Source organism: Neospora caninum, chromosome VIII (assembly GCF_000208865.1).
Source record: "Neospora caninum Liverpool complete genome, chromosome VIII".
NCBI classification, from domain to species: Eukaryota; Apicomplexa; class Conoidasida; order Eucoccidiorida; family Sarcocystidae; genus Neospora; species Neospora caninum.
In genome coordinates, this window is record NC_018395.1 from 5,361,076 (window position 1) to 5,376,514 (window position 15,439).

Here is a 15,439-nt window from a genome sequence, read left to right on the forward strand (position 1 = left end):
TTCTACTTTTTCTCCTAAAAACGTCAGTTGTGCCGTTCGTCCGTGGACTGAGGGACAGCTGCCGGTGGATCAGTCTGCTCGTTTTCTTTACTCTCCGTCTTCCACCGCATCCGTCAGTCAGTTGTCATTTCTTCGTTCAGCGTGATACTTGGTTTGGTGCCACAAGAGGTAGCTCTGAGACAAGCTGACTCGTTCGCGGCTCCTCGAAAGCAGCTGCAGGAGGATCTGCTACGGAAGGCCTTCAGAGAAAAAAAACACAGGCAGACATCGACGCTCCTGAATCTCGATGGCCCATGGGCGTGTACGCGCCAAACCTCACAGTCAACTTGACAGGCAGCGGTTTGACTCGTCAGGCGCCGGAACGTTGGTACCGAGACTGACGGGTGACGGCACGTGGCATTCCTTCTGAGTTCACGTTCGGGGGCAACTAGCGCGCAAATTCCATTGAGAACGAGACTGTGTCTTTTTTCCAAGAAGGCCAGACTGGAGCTCTCTCGCCCTCTGAGCTCGAAGCGGTCGTTAACGGCACAGGACAACAGCAGACGGGGACTCTCTGTTCCTCGCAAATAACCGCGCGATTACGGCTGTTTAGTCTAGTGGTATGATTCTCGCTTTGGGTGCGAGAGGTCCCGGGTTCAATTCCCGGAACAGCCCTTCCTTCTTCTCTTCGCGGCTCTGGACCCCGTGGAAGCATTCTAGGTTTGTATATCGTCGCTTTCCAAGGTATAATGTGCCTACGTCCCTCCTAACTGCAGCGCTCGGCCTCAACAGGAGGAAGAGTTGCATGGGAGGAGGTAACAGCGCCCTTCTAAGTGGGTGTACTGCCTCTGTAAATTTGATTCGCGTTAGAGGCAAGTGAACAGAGAATACCAGTGTCTCTAGCGGCAAAACGCATGCTCCTTCAAGTAACCGCACACTTTGCAGAACAGACGGCGCGTGAGGCTGGCGTCAGCGGTACTCACCCCTCACGTGGGCGTGAAGGTTAGCCACCTACGCAACGACGGGAGGCGAAGGGAAAAGAAACCAAAACGTTTGACAGGAAAGCGTCTAACAAGGCAGCTCATGGTTCTCTTCATAAGACAAGGGAAAAGAAACAGACGAAGAAAGAGACCTTTCGAATAAGAACAACCGCCATGCTTGCACCGTAGGCAGTACACTACATGGGCATCCGCGACACCACCTGTTTTAACCGTGCTTCTTTTCTCGTCTGCTTGACATTCGAGTTCCTCCGCGACCCGTGATCCTCCGCGCATGGGTGTTTTTCTAGCACCCAACGCACCATGCCCAATTCGTTCAAAAGGGATTGAGCCTCCGGCTCGCTCACCGGATTCTCTCTCAAACGCACGAACCCGCAATCGTCCCGTCCCAGCAGAGACACTGCGTCACTCCTCGCCCTCTGAAGTTCCGCTTCACCTGTGGCCCAGCGAGAGAAACTCTCCGTTTCGCTCGCTTTTTCCTGCTCCAACTTACCCAACCGCGGTTCAGACCAGCCGGACTTGCTATGTGTTTAATGCATGCAAGCATCCGGGAGAAAGCGTGTGAGCATGTGTACACAACTATCTCTGCACGAGTCTACATAGACATCTGGATACCCACATATACAGATATATCTGATCTACAAAGAATCATAGACTGTGAAGCTCTGGAGATCAGCACCCTGGTCGATCGTTTTGGTATACCAACTCCTTCGTGAAGGCAGGTTGAATCGCGGGGCAGCGCCGTGGGTCCACGTGCAGGCGCCCTTAAATGTCTGTGCGCCTCGGACATGCTTGGCTACTTTTTAGCTTTTTTCGCCTTCCCCTTTTTCTTTTGGGGGCGGCTGCCGTCTTCTTTGACTGCCTCCATTTTTGCGAAGTGAGCAAACAGAAAGTTCACGGCCTCCTGAAACTGAGCGTCCCCTTCCCCCTCCTTCGCGTCGACAACGAACCAGGCAAGCCGCGACGCAGCAGCCGTGTCTTCGGCCTCGAGCAGTCCGAGGCGCGAAGCCATTTCCGGCGGGGGAATAGGCACCGAGTCAATCCCCATGCCGAAGGTGTTCATCACCACCACAATTGCCGAGTCGCAGAGACAGTCGTCGGAGAGCAGCGCACGCAGTTCTGCGCGGTTCCTCGCGATGCGCTCCGGATTCGTGTCTGTCAGACTCACCACGTACACCGCCGCCCACATCTTCACGTACCGGTACAGCCCGTTCCACGACCTCTGCAGCTGCGGACAACAGTCGGAGCACCGCAACGCCTTTCAGACCTAAATGCCTGGAATGCCATCGAGTGCGGACCGGCAGATCTGCGCGCGAGGGGAATGGTATCCTCCCAAAGACATCCGAGGCACGCCGCGCACGACGAACACACAGAAACACGAGAGTGTTTGATTCGCAGAGACCGCGAAGAAAAATTTACTTTGTCGCCATAAAGACAGCGATAAAGTAAATTTCCTCGCGACCCCTGGGGGCCATCCACCAGCCACCGTCTGTGGGGGATAGCTGCTTTGTTTCAGCACGCAGTGACGCACAAGGCACGGCATCAAAAACGGGTGAACAAGGACGCACGGAAAGAACGCCAAACCCAGAGAGGAAGAGGGAAGCGCATCGAACACACACACATCTGCAGTGAAGCCCGAAGAGTGCGCTGCTGGTGTCTCCGGGGGAAAATGGCGAGTGGGTGACCAAGGAAACGTGCTTCTCTGCGTTGCCGTTTCGTCACTGCCTCCATCTATCTCTAGGCAGCCCCCGCTGCCGACTCACCGCGGGGTTGCCCGAGAAGTCCCAGAGATGCAGAGTGCGTCCACGTCGGACGACAACTTCGTGGTAGAACGCTTTCGTCGGCTCCATGCCTTGTATGATATCCGTCCATCCTGGGGAACAACAAACAATGCGAATCGGCTCCACTCAACGGAAGTCTCGCTCACCATGAAACCATATCTAGATATCCACATACCACCTGGCATATATATATATATATATATATATATATATATGCAGTTGCGTGCATCTACTTGTATGCACGTGCATGTAAGGATCTGCACGTATGCGTTGCTAAAAACACCGGAGGCACCGTCACGAGATTCGCGTTTTTAGCAGGCAGATGGAGCCTTAACGGCAGAGAAGGATGGGAGACGAGGCGTGCGCCAAAACCACTTCGGCAGAAGCGAAGATGCCTGGTTGTTCCCGGACACGGACAGAGAGAAAACAGACTAGGACCGCGACGGTAAATAAAACGCGCAGACACTCACATCGACACGAAAGGACAAGAAGACGCCCGAGGGCCGTTGAGTCACAGAAAACGACTAGCTGGTGAATTTACCTGGCATAACTATGCGGAAGAGAAGCGTTGTCTTTCCTACTCCAGGAGGGCCAACAAACATGATGTGCGGGGCGCTTTTATATAGCGCACCGTTGGACTCCAAATTCTTCACTTTCGACTTACAGCACCCCATGGTGACGGACCAGGAACGGCCGGAAAAACCCACGGCTTTCCGCCTCGGCCATTCGTCCGCGACAGGCCAAGGCCTGTGGCGAGTACGCCCCTCGCCTTTTCTTCTTTCTCTTCACTCCGTATATCTGATGTGCTGCGCTCTGTGTTCGCGTTTCTCTACTCTCGCGCTCCAACACGGTTCGCAAGAGAAAGTCTCCCACGCGGAGATCGCTCCGCAGGCGGTACCCCAAGCGCCGCCTTCTGGGTTCAGATTCACCCACGGAAACGCGCGAGAGAGGCGGCTACCCCGTGTCGGAAGTCAAGCGAGAGGACGCGCCCCGTAAGAGATGCGCTCGTGGCACGAGAAACAAAGATCTACAGAAAGGCGAGCAGCAGGGAAAGAGAGATTACCACGACAGTGTCGTGGTACGCGAACCGACGACCTCGGAACTCGCCGCTCCAGCTCAAGGCTTTTCGGCTTCTTGCGCTCCTCTGGAGGCGGCGAAATCCTCGCCAGTCTCAGTTGCCCCTCGCCGTCGTCTCGAATCTGTCGCCTGGGAGACAGTCCGCGATGCGAACCGCCACACGCCCGCTAGGCCGTCGGCGTGCAGCCTCGCGGATTCGGGGTCGTCTCCTACGCCTTGTCACTTTGGCTGCTTCGCAGACCCTTCTGCGACTGGAGACACAGGCATCCGCCCTGTGCCTTCGCGTGGGGGACCGCAAGGGCGTTTCTGTCTCCTGGACGCGCCTGGCCCGCGTTCGGCCTATAAACCGGAGGCGGTGTATGGACCAAAAAAGGCTTCTTTTTGCCGTTCCTTGGTCTGCGATTCCAATCGTCGCGGGCTAGTCTATCTGTGGAGGCCCAGCTCCACTCTATTTCGTTTTTCCTCCGTCCTTCTGGGCCTTTTCTGAGCGACATTTACCGCGGTGATCGTCAGTCGTCCCCGCTTTGTCCGTGGCAGACGCGTCCGCATTCTGCGCTCGACGTTGACCTACGACGCCACGAGCTTCCGTTTCTCGCCGGTTCCCCCCGCCTCTTGAAGGTTCTAGGCCCCTTTTCTCCAGGTCCAGATTTCCGGTGGCTGTCAAATCTCGCTCTTCTCGAGGCGCGGAAGCGCAACCGTTCTCACTTAGGCTGCTCGTCAAGTGCGCGAGGCCTACCGGCCAAAAGGGTTGCCGCCGCGTTTCGAAGGAAGGAGGCGAGAAAATCCAGAGACATACGGGTTCTCATTGTCGCTGGAGACGGCGACAGACGGTGAACCTGGCGACTCGGGGTGTTTTTTTGCTGCTTATCAAAGCCCTCCGAGGTCTTCCTCAACTAGCGCTCAGTGCGGGTGTACGTACACCGCAGGAATCACCCCGTCCACGCCGTGGTCCGCGGAAAAAAACAAGGACGGTAGAAGGAGACTTTATGCTGGGATGTCCTGGAGAACACCGCGAGAACCAGAAGGCCCGCTGCAACGCAGTGTAAACGGCGCCGCATTGGCCATCTCCCGAGGAACAGAGACCCGGTCCGCACGGCTCTCGTTTTTTGGGACACGAGACATTCCTGATCTTGCCCGGCTGTAAAGGGGAGGAAACACTTGAGAACGTGTCTGGGTGCGGAGAAAAAGGTGGTGCCGCGAAATTTGCTCGTCCGTCAAGGTCCATCTAGCACAGTTTCGGCTGCATGCGGCCGAAGTGGACGAAGGGCTTCAAAGAGAGGAATTCACAGCCAGAAAACGCGACCTCGTTCACGATCCGTCGGGACACAAGAAACACGAGACCTCGCATCTTTGTGGCACGACAGCGCCCGCCACAGAGTCCTACGTGCCTCAGTTCCCCCGTAAAAAGACAGCGCAAAACGCTTACGTAAACGGCGGCAGCCGTCACACACATGTGTCTGTTTCTTTTCGTTGAGGCATTTTCGTGAGAGTCAACCGGGTCTTCGGAAACTCCTCTTTAACCGTTCTCGGACACACGACAGGCACGGAGAAATCGAAGTTTCCCATCAACTTTTCGCGCAGCCACGTCGTGGTCACGCGCGCGTTTTGCTCCGTAGATCGCCAAGTTCCCGTCTGCGGGTTTTCCACACCTGAGAGAGCAAGGACGAAGGCCTCTTGCTTTTTGACAGCACACTCCAACAGAAAGTATCCTTCCGTCTTTCCGTGCTCCGCTTTGAGCGCAAGTTGCCGTTTCTTGACTCCCAAAGGACGTCTCCTATCCGGTTTCGTCGCTCAACGACGGGCGCACTCCAGGCCGCGCTAGCCCCCAGGGGGGGAGCCGGCTTCTCCACATGCTCTTGCGCTCTGGGGGCTCAGCGATTTTTGCTGAGTGGGGCCCTCTGGTCTGCGGGTTCATTCCTCTCTCTCCTCCGCTTCGCTCATTTTCTCTCCGTGTTTTTTCAAACCGTCTCTCTTCACTTGGGAGACGGGGGCTCTTGAGGACACCTTGGTAGCCTGGACATGTTCCTCTTATCGCGTGCATGCGCGACAGCATTTGCTCTCGACGGGAAAACAGCGTCGGCGCAATCGAGACACAGACGGCCTCAATCTTTCTCCTCAGGAGCCGTGAGAAATCTCAAACTGGAGCTCTCTGCTGGCTCTTTCCGAAAGGCGAGTTGCAGACTTGGACGTCGCCGGTTGCCGCCGACTTTTCCGCCGGAAAACGAGGGGACAGAACCAGCGAGGGCCGGCAGAACGAGGGGCTGTTCTGCGTTTGAGTCTGTCATGCGGGGGGGAGCGAGGAGATGGGAAAGGAGATCATGTTTTCGCATTCCACTTTTCTGCTCTTTCTAGACACCGTTGTGACCAGCTGTATGGACACGTCGACGTCGAGCCTCCGCGAGCAGCGCTCGAGAGTACACCCGGCGTCTTCCAGCGTCTCTGTCTCTTCTCTTCTTCGGTTTCCTTCGTTCTGTGCGCGTCCGGAATTTCTCTTACCCTTCCGCCCGTCGTTTCCTCCCTTCTCTCGAGCTGTCCGGCGCGCGCCCTAGATCTGCCCTGTTGCGTCCTGTCACCCGCGAGCGCGGCGGTCGCGCCCCTCTTCTTCCGGCTCCGACGCCTTCTCTTCCCTGCTCTGTTTCCTGCTAAGAGCTGACAACGAGAGGCCTTGCGTTCCCGTGAACGTTACCCTCCCAACGATGCCTCCTGGAGTTGCCATGGACCAGGCTCCGCGCGCCGCGCCGTGCGGCGGTCTCCGGTCGCGGGCCGAGGGAACGACGCGACGCGGTGCGGATTCCGAATCTTCCGCAGTCTCCGCTTCAAAGAGCCGGCCGGGAAGCCGCACCGCCTCTTCAGACGACGCCAAACAGGCGCGAAAGTCGATCAAACGCGAAGACCCCGCGCACGACCTGCCTGCGTCTTCGCCCGCTCCCTCCCGTGCTGCGTCAGCCTCTCCGCTCGCAGGCAGCGTCTTGTTTCACCCCGTGCGCATGCTGGGGAAAGTGACGGAGGCGGTTCCCTTTGGCCTCGCGCGTCTCGGAACTGAGCACTTCATCACCTGCAGCTCGGGTCGGGCGTTCCAGGTCTTTGAGGGCGCGAAGCTGCGGGTCGTGTTTTCCAGCCCCCCGCTCGGCCACAAAATCCGGCACCTGGCCGTCCACCGCTCGACCGTCTACACCGCCGGCAAGTACGAAGTGTTTGCCTGGGAGAAGCTGGAGAAAGTCGCGGAGTTCCTTCCGGGAAAACATGCCCACCGCGCGATTCCCGACTTGCCCGAGTACAAACTCCGCGGCCTGCTCGTCATCGGCGACTGGCTGCTCACGTTCACGGGCGTCGAGCTCTGCGTGTTTGAACGGCTCACGGGCGCGCTCGTCCGCCGGTGCGAAAACCGCGACTTCTTCGCTGCGTCCGCTTCAGCGGAAAAGCGTCTCCCGCTCTTCACCGCGCTCGTTCACCCGCCTACGTACCTGAACAAAGTTCTCGTCGGCTTTGACTCCGGCTGCCTCATGCTCCTCAACCTCCGCACCGGCCAAGTCGTCCACCAGCTGCGGTGTCTAGACACCCCAGCGATGGCTGCGCACGCCGAGACGCCGCGAAGACCGAGCGTCTCCTCCGACGCGTCCAGCGACCGGGAGGAAGAGGCGCTTTCCAGTCTCGTCACGTCTGCCTCCTCTGCGTGGGGCGCGGTGACAGTCCTCGCTCTCAGTCCGGAGCCGGACGTCGTCGCGGTGGGCTTCGCTTCAGGAAGAATCGCCGTCGTCGACCTGTGCCGCGACGAGCTCCTCCTCGAGTTCGCCCACTCGCCGGCGCAAGGCGCGGTCCTCGCGCTCGCTTTCCGCAACGACGCGGTCGCGTCCTACGAGGACGCGTCAGACCGCGCGGTCCTCGTCAGCGGCGGGAGAAACGGAGAGCTCGTCGTGTGGAGCCTCGACGGCGGCAGATTCCTCGGCGCGCTGGACGGCGCTCACGAGGGCCCGATCCGGTCGCTCCAGTTCTACGCCGGTCAACCCATTCTCGTCTCGTCAGGTAAGCGGAAGAAAGGGGGCTGTCGACGAAACGTAAAGATCCCGACGGACCGCGAGAGCGCGACACACTTCGAGTTCCAGAAGCAGTCGGCGCGGACACCCCAGCGGCACCAGAGAGAACTAAACGGACAGGACGGAGAGGAAGAGACCCGCGGGAGAACAACGGAACGCGAAACGTCAGATCCAGAAAAGCGGGCGGCTGAAGAGACAGGGGTGCCGGAAGCTCTGCACGTTCCCCGGAGCGACGCGCGCCAAAAAGGCGATTTGCACACGGAGAGCGGCGGGAGGTTCGAGACTGGCGAAGCTCCAAGACAACACTCGGGAAGGCCTTTTGCGAGAAACCCTCACCGTGTTGTGTGGAGGGTGCGAGTGAGCACATTTTTTCTGCGACAGAGTGAATGGCGCGTTCCCTTTGTGTTTCGCTTCCCTTTCAGGCGAGGACAACAGTTTAATCATGTGGATCTTCGACCAGCCGACAGGCCTGCCTCGAGAACTGAAGTCCCGGCGTGGCCACATCGGCCCCGTTGACTTCATGAGCTTTTACGGTGAGCTGCGTTCCGCTTTTTGTCCCTGCCGCCTTGTTTGCCTCGGGGCCTCGTCTTCTCTTCTCGTCTTTGCTGACCTCTGTTCCGTTTCCGACGCGTGCGCGGCGGTCCCCCGTGGCGCTTTCGCGCTCCCCGGTTTGTGCCTCGTCCGCGCGCCTTTCCTTTCCTGCCTGCCGCTTCGCGACGCCGGCGAGACAGCGCGCAGGAAAGACGAGGGAGCGCGAGGAGAGAGACGCGAAACGCGGAGGGACACAGGACAGCGAACAGAGGCGGGAAATGGGCCAGGCCGAGAGACGGAGCAGACGAGAAGAAATGCCAGCCGGACAGTCAGCGATAGACGGACGAGTCGGGTGAGGGTGCGCGCAAGGCGTATGGCCGGGACCAAAGGCGAGGGGCCCGGGACAGTCGGGGGAAAGAGGGACGTTGCTAGGCGCCGCTGAACGCTGCGGATCTCCGGTGTCGGTGCCTTGCCGTGTCCAGATGGAATCCAGGAAGGCTCGGAGCTCCTCACCACCAGCGCGCTCCGCGGCTGTGGCCACGTGGCGCGAACGTCCCTGATCCGGCACCAACAGAACTGCGTCTTCTCGTCCAAGTGCTTCCGGAAGAAAGCGATCGTGAGTTGCACCACCACGCGGGAGCGGACGGCCACGGCGAAAAAGCCGCAGACAAAAACAGAGAGCGGAGATAACCGTCCGCGAAAAAGATGGGGTAGTCGCAGGCGGCAGGCAACACACGCGACGCGCGACTCGTGGATGTCATGGGCAGGGAAGAGCTATCGGCGACTCGTGGATGTCATGGGCAGGGAAGAGCTATCGGCGACTCGTGGATGTCATGGGCAGGGAAGAGCTATCGGCGACTCGTGGATGTGTTTGAAGGCGCGTCGGCCCTCGCGAGGGACAGACAGCAGGAGCACCCCAACGAGAACGCAGTCGACAATCTCATATCGCGAAGCTACATGACGCTGCTGACGACCCCCCTCACAGCGATATCACACCACCATATATATATGTATATATATATATATATATATATTTACATAGATATAGATAGAGACGTCGATATGTAGATCCATAGGCTTGTGTATGTGTATGCATACATGTATAGATATATGCATCTTCGGATTTCATTGTGATTTTTCTTTAGGAGTGGGGTTTCCGATCCAAACGTTTTCCGCCAGCAGTAACGGACATCGCGTTCGCGTCGTCTCGCCACTTTGACTGGCCAAATGTGGTGTCTCTACACCGCGGGGCTCACTCGGCGCTCGTCTGGAGTTTCCACGAGAAGACTCTGGTGGGTCTCTGGGTGTTGGGCACTTTTCAAAAGCATTTCGATTGCTTTACTGTCCACGCGGCTCTCGCAAACGCTGCCGCGCCTTACTCCCTTCTGTTTGCTCCGTTCATCCGTGGGTCGCGTTCCGTTTTCCTCACGTGCAAACGCGACGCGTCGGTTTTCAAGCAGACCGCTCAGGCTATTTTGTACATTCTGCATGTGGTCTAGGTGTTCGACCCCGCGTCTCTTTCTCAGGAGGTGCGCGTCTGTGGTGCGCCTCTCTCCACCTCTGTGCCGATGTGTCCCTGTGGCCCGGTGCCGCGGTTCGTGCACGACCCCATCCGTTGCCGTGCGCTCTCCTCGACACACAGTCTCGGCGTCTGTGCGACCTGTCCGCGCGCTGCACTCTGCAGACGCCTGTGGCGCTTCGCGTCTCTCGCCACGCCTCGACGCCGGCGACGGCAGTCGCAGTGAGCGGCTGCGGCAACTTTGTCGTCGTGGGCTACGCAGACGGCAGCCTCCACCGCTTCAATTTGCAGTCGGGAAAACACCGCGGCGCCTTCACAGGCGGCCTAGGGCGCGCCGAGGGAAGCCGCGCCCTGGTGGCCGGGGGCGGGCTGCGCTCCATTTGCGCCGTCGCCATCCTTCAGTCCTCGACGGTGATCGCCGCGTCTTCGCACCCTTCCGTAAGTCTTTCCTTCGCGCGCTGGGACTCACTCCCCTTCAGGATCCCGTCGTCAGTTTGTCTCTTCTGACGCGGCGAGGAACAAGCTTGTACCTGAAGGCGCCGCTGAAGCTCCGCTGCGCTGTTCGTGTCGTGAAACTCTCTGTGCGAAAAACGCGCTCACCCCTGGCCCGCATGCGCGCGCGAACTTGGCGCCGTGTCTGTCGGCTGTGGCGAGCCTTTCGCAGACACTCTCGCCGCCTCGTGCTTGAACAGTATGCACGATCGTGGGCTTTTGAAGGTTTCTGCAGAGACTCTGTGCACACGAGGCAAGCAGACTCCGCGCGCGCGCACACCCGCGTGGACACTTACACTTTTTGCGGATGCATGTGCACGCGGAAAGATCGAGGCTCGACGTATCCACACAGAACTATAGATCCGGTGTGCTTTTGGTTTCCCAGATCTCCGGGGAGGGGGGGGGTATGTGTAGTTCCAGCACTGCCCACGTTTATGGGGAGTCGTTTCGGGCATGCACAGATTGTTTTCTCTTTTGCAGCTTTGTCATTTTGCGGCTGTGTCGTTGTGCGACTTCGGCTGTGCCAGGACGTGGCTCTCTCGCTCTACTCGCTGACGACGCAAGCGTTTGAGCGTCGCCTTCCTCTTCCCACGTCCAGGGGTCCGGTTGCCTCCTTCACTGTGTCTCCAAATTCGTCCCTCCTCGCCGTTACCACGCAAGACGGGGCGGTGTTTCTTGTCGACATTCTCTCGCAAACGGTCATTCGAACGATCTTCAAAGACGGCGCGCCGGCAGCCCCCGGGGCGGTGGCGTTCTCGCCCGATGCGCGCTGGCTAGCCGTCGCTGCCCGGCCAGGCGCCTCGCACGGGCCCACGCTGTACATGTGAGGCCGAGCAATTCCGAAAACGAGAGACACCATGTTGAACGGAAAGGAAGGGGTGAAAGCGCCGTCTAACGAAACAGAGGAAGCGAGCGAGAGGGCGAGTCGTCCAACTCTGCGGCGTGCCGCCAGCTTATCTCCGTTCCTACATGCGTGGGAGCTCGCTGAACGATCCATGCATGTACTTGCACCGAGAAGGCAACGTGTATATCATTTGCCCATCTGTACAGTGATGCATATACGCATACACGATTATATATATATATATATATATAGATGTATATATATATATATATATATATAGATGTATATAGATGTATATAGATGTATATAGATGTATATAGATGTTTATTGATTCGTCCTTGAGTATATATCTGTATGTATCCATGTATCTTTGTCTGTCGCACAGTTGCACGGCGAAGCGTGAGAGAAGAGAGAGAATCGACACATGGCTTCCTACATGTTTGAAGGAGGCGGGTGAGACCCGAACCTCAACTTTGCCGTTTTCCGCGATTCGTCGAATGCCGGTGTTTCCCGTTTTCCTGTCTTTCAGCTATGACATTCTGAGCGCGGCAGTCATCGACTGGTTGCGATTCAAGAGCCCCGTCCTCGCCTTGGCGTTCGACCCCACAGGGACATTCCTTCTGACTTCCCACGAGCATGCACACGGTAAATTTGTGCCCTGTGCATGAAAATTTTTATATAGATGTTTAGGAGATCTCGCGGTTTTTGACTGGGGCCCACGTTATTGGCAAGGAAGCGTAGCAGCACAGACGTAAAAACGGCGCTGTGCGCTTTTGCCTCTCTTCTCGTCTGTGTATTGCTCCCCCTCAGGCTGTTTCCCAAGTGTGTTGGGTGTTGCTTTGACTGGAAACACCAACTAACTGTCTATATCTGTGGAAAGCTGTATTTCTATCTGCATTTCTGCATCCATCGAAATATGCATAAAGGCGGGCACTCATCGATAAAAACTGTGTGTATTGCCGACATGTAAACAGCTGTCTTTTTGTCTGGGAATTTCCTCTCTCATACACTGGAGTCACCCGGCAGCTTCGCGAAGGAATCCGCGCCGTTTCTGAATCCTAGTGCGCCTCGCCTCTCCTCCTGCGGCGCTCTGCGCGCTTCCGGTCTTTCCGGCTGGATGACGCGAGTGCGCGAGATGATCTCTCCATCGAGACGTCGCGCTCACGCCCGAGCGTGGAAGCGACCACTCGCTTATTCGTTCTGGCAAATCTGCATGAACACTTCCGGGTTCTCAGGGGGCGTTTTCGTCTGGGCGAACAAGCACGCCTTCGAGCCGGCCTTGACTGCGCCTCTCCTGCATGCGTCGCCGTCCGAGCCGATCGACGTGGAAGACCCTGCAGGGATTGCTGAAGCGTCAGAGGACGGAGACACCCAGGCGCCTGCGGATACTCCTGAAGGCGTGAAGAAGAGTCTCATGCTCTACAAGACCAAGCGCGAACCTCTCTTCGACGGAGCGTTGACGCTGTCCAGCGTCACGCCGGCGAAACTCCAGGCGATCGTCTCCATCGAAGAAATCAAAGACAAATGCAAGGTCAGCAAAGCGACAAATCCGGTGCCGAATTCGATCGACGAGAGGCACTGGTGTTCGAGAGAACGCCGCGGCAAAGATCTGATTGCGAGTTTTGTAAAGCACAGAGATTTCTCCATTCCTTTCGGCGAAAACGCCATTGCCTTCTCTCCTTCCTTTAAAAAGTTTTCTCTGAAAATGTATACAGTCTGTCTTTCACCGTGCTAAAAGGGACGACGGGACTTTCTACGGGTTTGAGGGAGCCGCGTTTTCGATCCCATCGCGTTGACGCACGCTTCGTTCGTTTCGAGCGTACATCTCGTGTTCTCCCTCCGCGTTGTTGCCTTGCGTCTTCCTGGGTAAGCTCCGGAGAGAGCGTACCCGGCCGTGTCTTTACCGTCCATCGTTCTGACCTTCTCTGCGTCTCGCCGCTTTTTCCCCCTGCCGATCCTGCTCCGACCAGCCTGCTTCGTTTCCTTCGCGCAGGCCCTCTGCCGCACTCGCGAGCATGCGCTTTGTCTGCTTGTCTTCCTTTCCACTTTTCGTGTCCCTCCAGCCCGTTCAGCCGGTGGCGGCTCCAGTTTCTGCGCCTTTTTTCCTTCCCACGCGCTACGAGGGCACTAAGGCGAAGTTTGCCCCGATGGACGAGGCGTGGAATGAACCGGAAGAGAACGGCGAGTCGGAAGCCGCGAGTGGCCTAGGCGACGACGCAGTCGCCTTCTTCTCGGGGAAAAAGGCAGGAACGCAAAGCGAGGAGGGAAAGAAGAAGGGACAAAAAATCTTCTGCGCCGACACGGGCGGCCTCGATGTGCGGTCGCAGCTGCAAAAGCTGCTTGCCATCCCTTCGTCGGAGACGCCCAGAGCGAAGGAAGAGAGATATATGCGTAAGTCCCGAAGCGCACCCCCCTCCCCCCCAGAGACGCGGCAGACAAACTGGACGTTCAGCATTTTACGCGTTTGCCTCGCATGCGTAGATGTGCATGCGTGTGTGTCGGCACACCGCACATGCTAGAGGAGGGATGGCGAACACTAAAATGCGGCGCAAACGGTCATTAAGGCCTCGTTCGAACGCAGGTGGACCTGCGCCTTCCACAAACCACGGGTCGCGAGCGCAAACCGATCGTGCCTCACGGTCTACACGTTTTCGTTCAGAGTGTGTCTGTGGAACTTGTTCCCGCGGAGTGCCCCACTCTTTTGCAAGGCCACGAAGTAGGGTGGGCATCTACGGAGGTGAATCCAAGCGCACACATTTTTACTCAGTCGGGGTGTTGATATGCGCCCCTTCTCCGCTCAGCGCTTTTGATCCTCCTTGCGAGGTTTGTTTTCCACGACCGAGGGTCCGAATGCGGTGGCGATTCTGCAGGGGAAGAGCACGAAGTTTTTCGTCTGTCATTGTGCGACATTTCACGAGAGGCGCTCTCCTGTGTCCACGTCGCGTCCTTGCAGAGATCTTGAAATATTTGAAGGGCCTTTCCCCCTCTGGAGTCTCCCTCGCCATCCACCAACTCGGCATTCTGGCCGGCAGCTCCGACGGAGAGGTAAGCGCGCGTTGAAGGAAAAAACTGGCACGCGTGTATCGCCGGCGGCGAGCGAGGACAAAGGGAAGAACGGGACGCTTGCGACGGTTCTGCTTGAGGCAGCGGGTTCTCACGCCGGCGTGATGGTTGCTTTCTGCGTGTTCTCCAAGGACTCCAAAGTGTTCTTCGCGCTCCTCTCTCTTTGCGCCGAGAGCCACACTGTGGTCTTCTGCGGTTGTGGGAGATCGGGCCTCACGCCGCCTTTCTCTCTCGCTGCCTCCGTGTGTCTCTCGCTTCTTGACTGTATATATTTTGTTGTCCGTGTCCGTGCTTAACGGTCGCCGCTCCCTCTGCAGTCCTTTCTTACGCGCGAGACAGAAGAAGTGATGGCCGACAGGCTCGAGTCGCGTTGGGTCTTTGCGGCAAAGTGCCAACGCACCGTCTACTTTCCTTTTTTTGTCCGTGTGTAAATATCCATGTGTATATCGCTGTCGCTATAGTTTTCCACATATCTACGGTGAGACGCTTTATTTCGAGCGTGCGGCGAACCCCTGGACTCTGTCCCCTGTGTAGGTGGAGGAGATGGTGCGCGTCTTCCACTACCATGTGAAGAAGCGCCACGAGGCAGATCTGGTTCAGAGCCTCTTGACTGTCTTTTTGAAGGTGAGTTGGGAGTGTGGGGTCTGGGTGGAGCCGAAGTCTCAGGTCCAAATAACACGGGCGTGACTCGTGTGGCGGCCTGTCGCGGATTCTTCCGGCTTTTTTTCTTTTTTCACGTCGGACTCCCCGTGACTCCAGCGCGTCATTCCGTGTCGCCCGCGTGGAAGCGCTTTCCGCTTTACCCATTTGAGGGCTTTTCTACGGCTTCCTTTGTGACCTGTGTGTCTTCTTTTCTCCACCCTTTCCCGCATGCGTCTCGTCTGGGCCGTCGCACGTTGTCCTTCCTCAGCTCTATCTTCTCGTCGTGGCTGTGCCTTTCGCTGTCGGGGTGCATGCAGGCGCACGGCGATGTCCTCGCCGACGCGGCGTCAGACTCCGAGCTCGCGGCCTTGGCAGCGGATCTCGAACGCATGCTGCGAGGCGACTGGCAGACTCTCGAGGAGCAATTCGCTCTCTTGCAGTGTCACCTCAAGTTCCTCACACATCTTCAGATGGAATAA

General features: G+C 57.7%; 2 protein-coding genes and 1 non-coding gene across 3 annotated transcripts; 2 read left to right on the top strand and 1 right to left on the bottom strand.

Moving 5' to 3' along the window:
- Window positions 1–582: 582 nt before the first annotated feature.
- On the top strand, window positions 583–654 carry NCLIV_t100015. The gene has a single exon. It is a non-coding gene; the product is annotated as a tRNA-Pro (tRNA).
- Window positions 655–1,773: 1,119 nt separating this feature from the next.
- NCLIV_036750 (putative ADP-ribosylation factor) lies at window positions 1,774–3,432 on the bottom strand (the record flags this gene model as incomplete). Its single annotated transcript, XM_003883876.1, has 3 exons — window positions 1,774–2,205; window positions 2,741–2,850; window positions 3,300–3,432. The coding sequence occupies 3 exons, from the start codon at window positions 3,430–3,432 to the stop codon at window positions 1,774–1,776; spliced, it is 675 nt and encodes a 224-aa protein (XP_003883925.1).
- A 3,099-nt stretch (window positions 3,433–6,531) lies between these two features.
- NCLIV_036760 (hypothetical protein) lies at window positions 6,532–15,439 on the top strand (the record flags this gene model as incomplete). Its single annotated transcript, XM_003883877.1, has 12 exons — window positions 6,532–7,858; window positions 8,292–8,402; window positions 8,883–9,016; window positions 9,546–9,692; window positions 10,085–10,357; window positions 10,939–11,234; window positions 11,785–11,900; window positions 12,491–12,786; window positions 13,319–13,646; window positions 14,209–14,300; window positions 14,853–14,942; window positions 15,278–15,439. 12 exons carry the CDS (start codon window positions 6,532–6,534, stop codon window positions 15,437–15,439), a joined length of 3,372 nt encoding a protein of 1,123 aa, XP_003883926.1.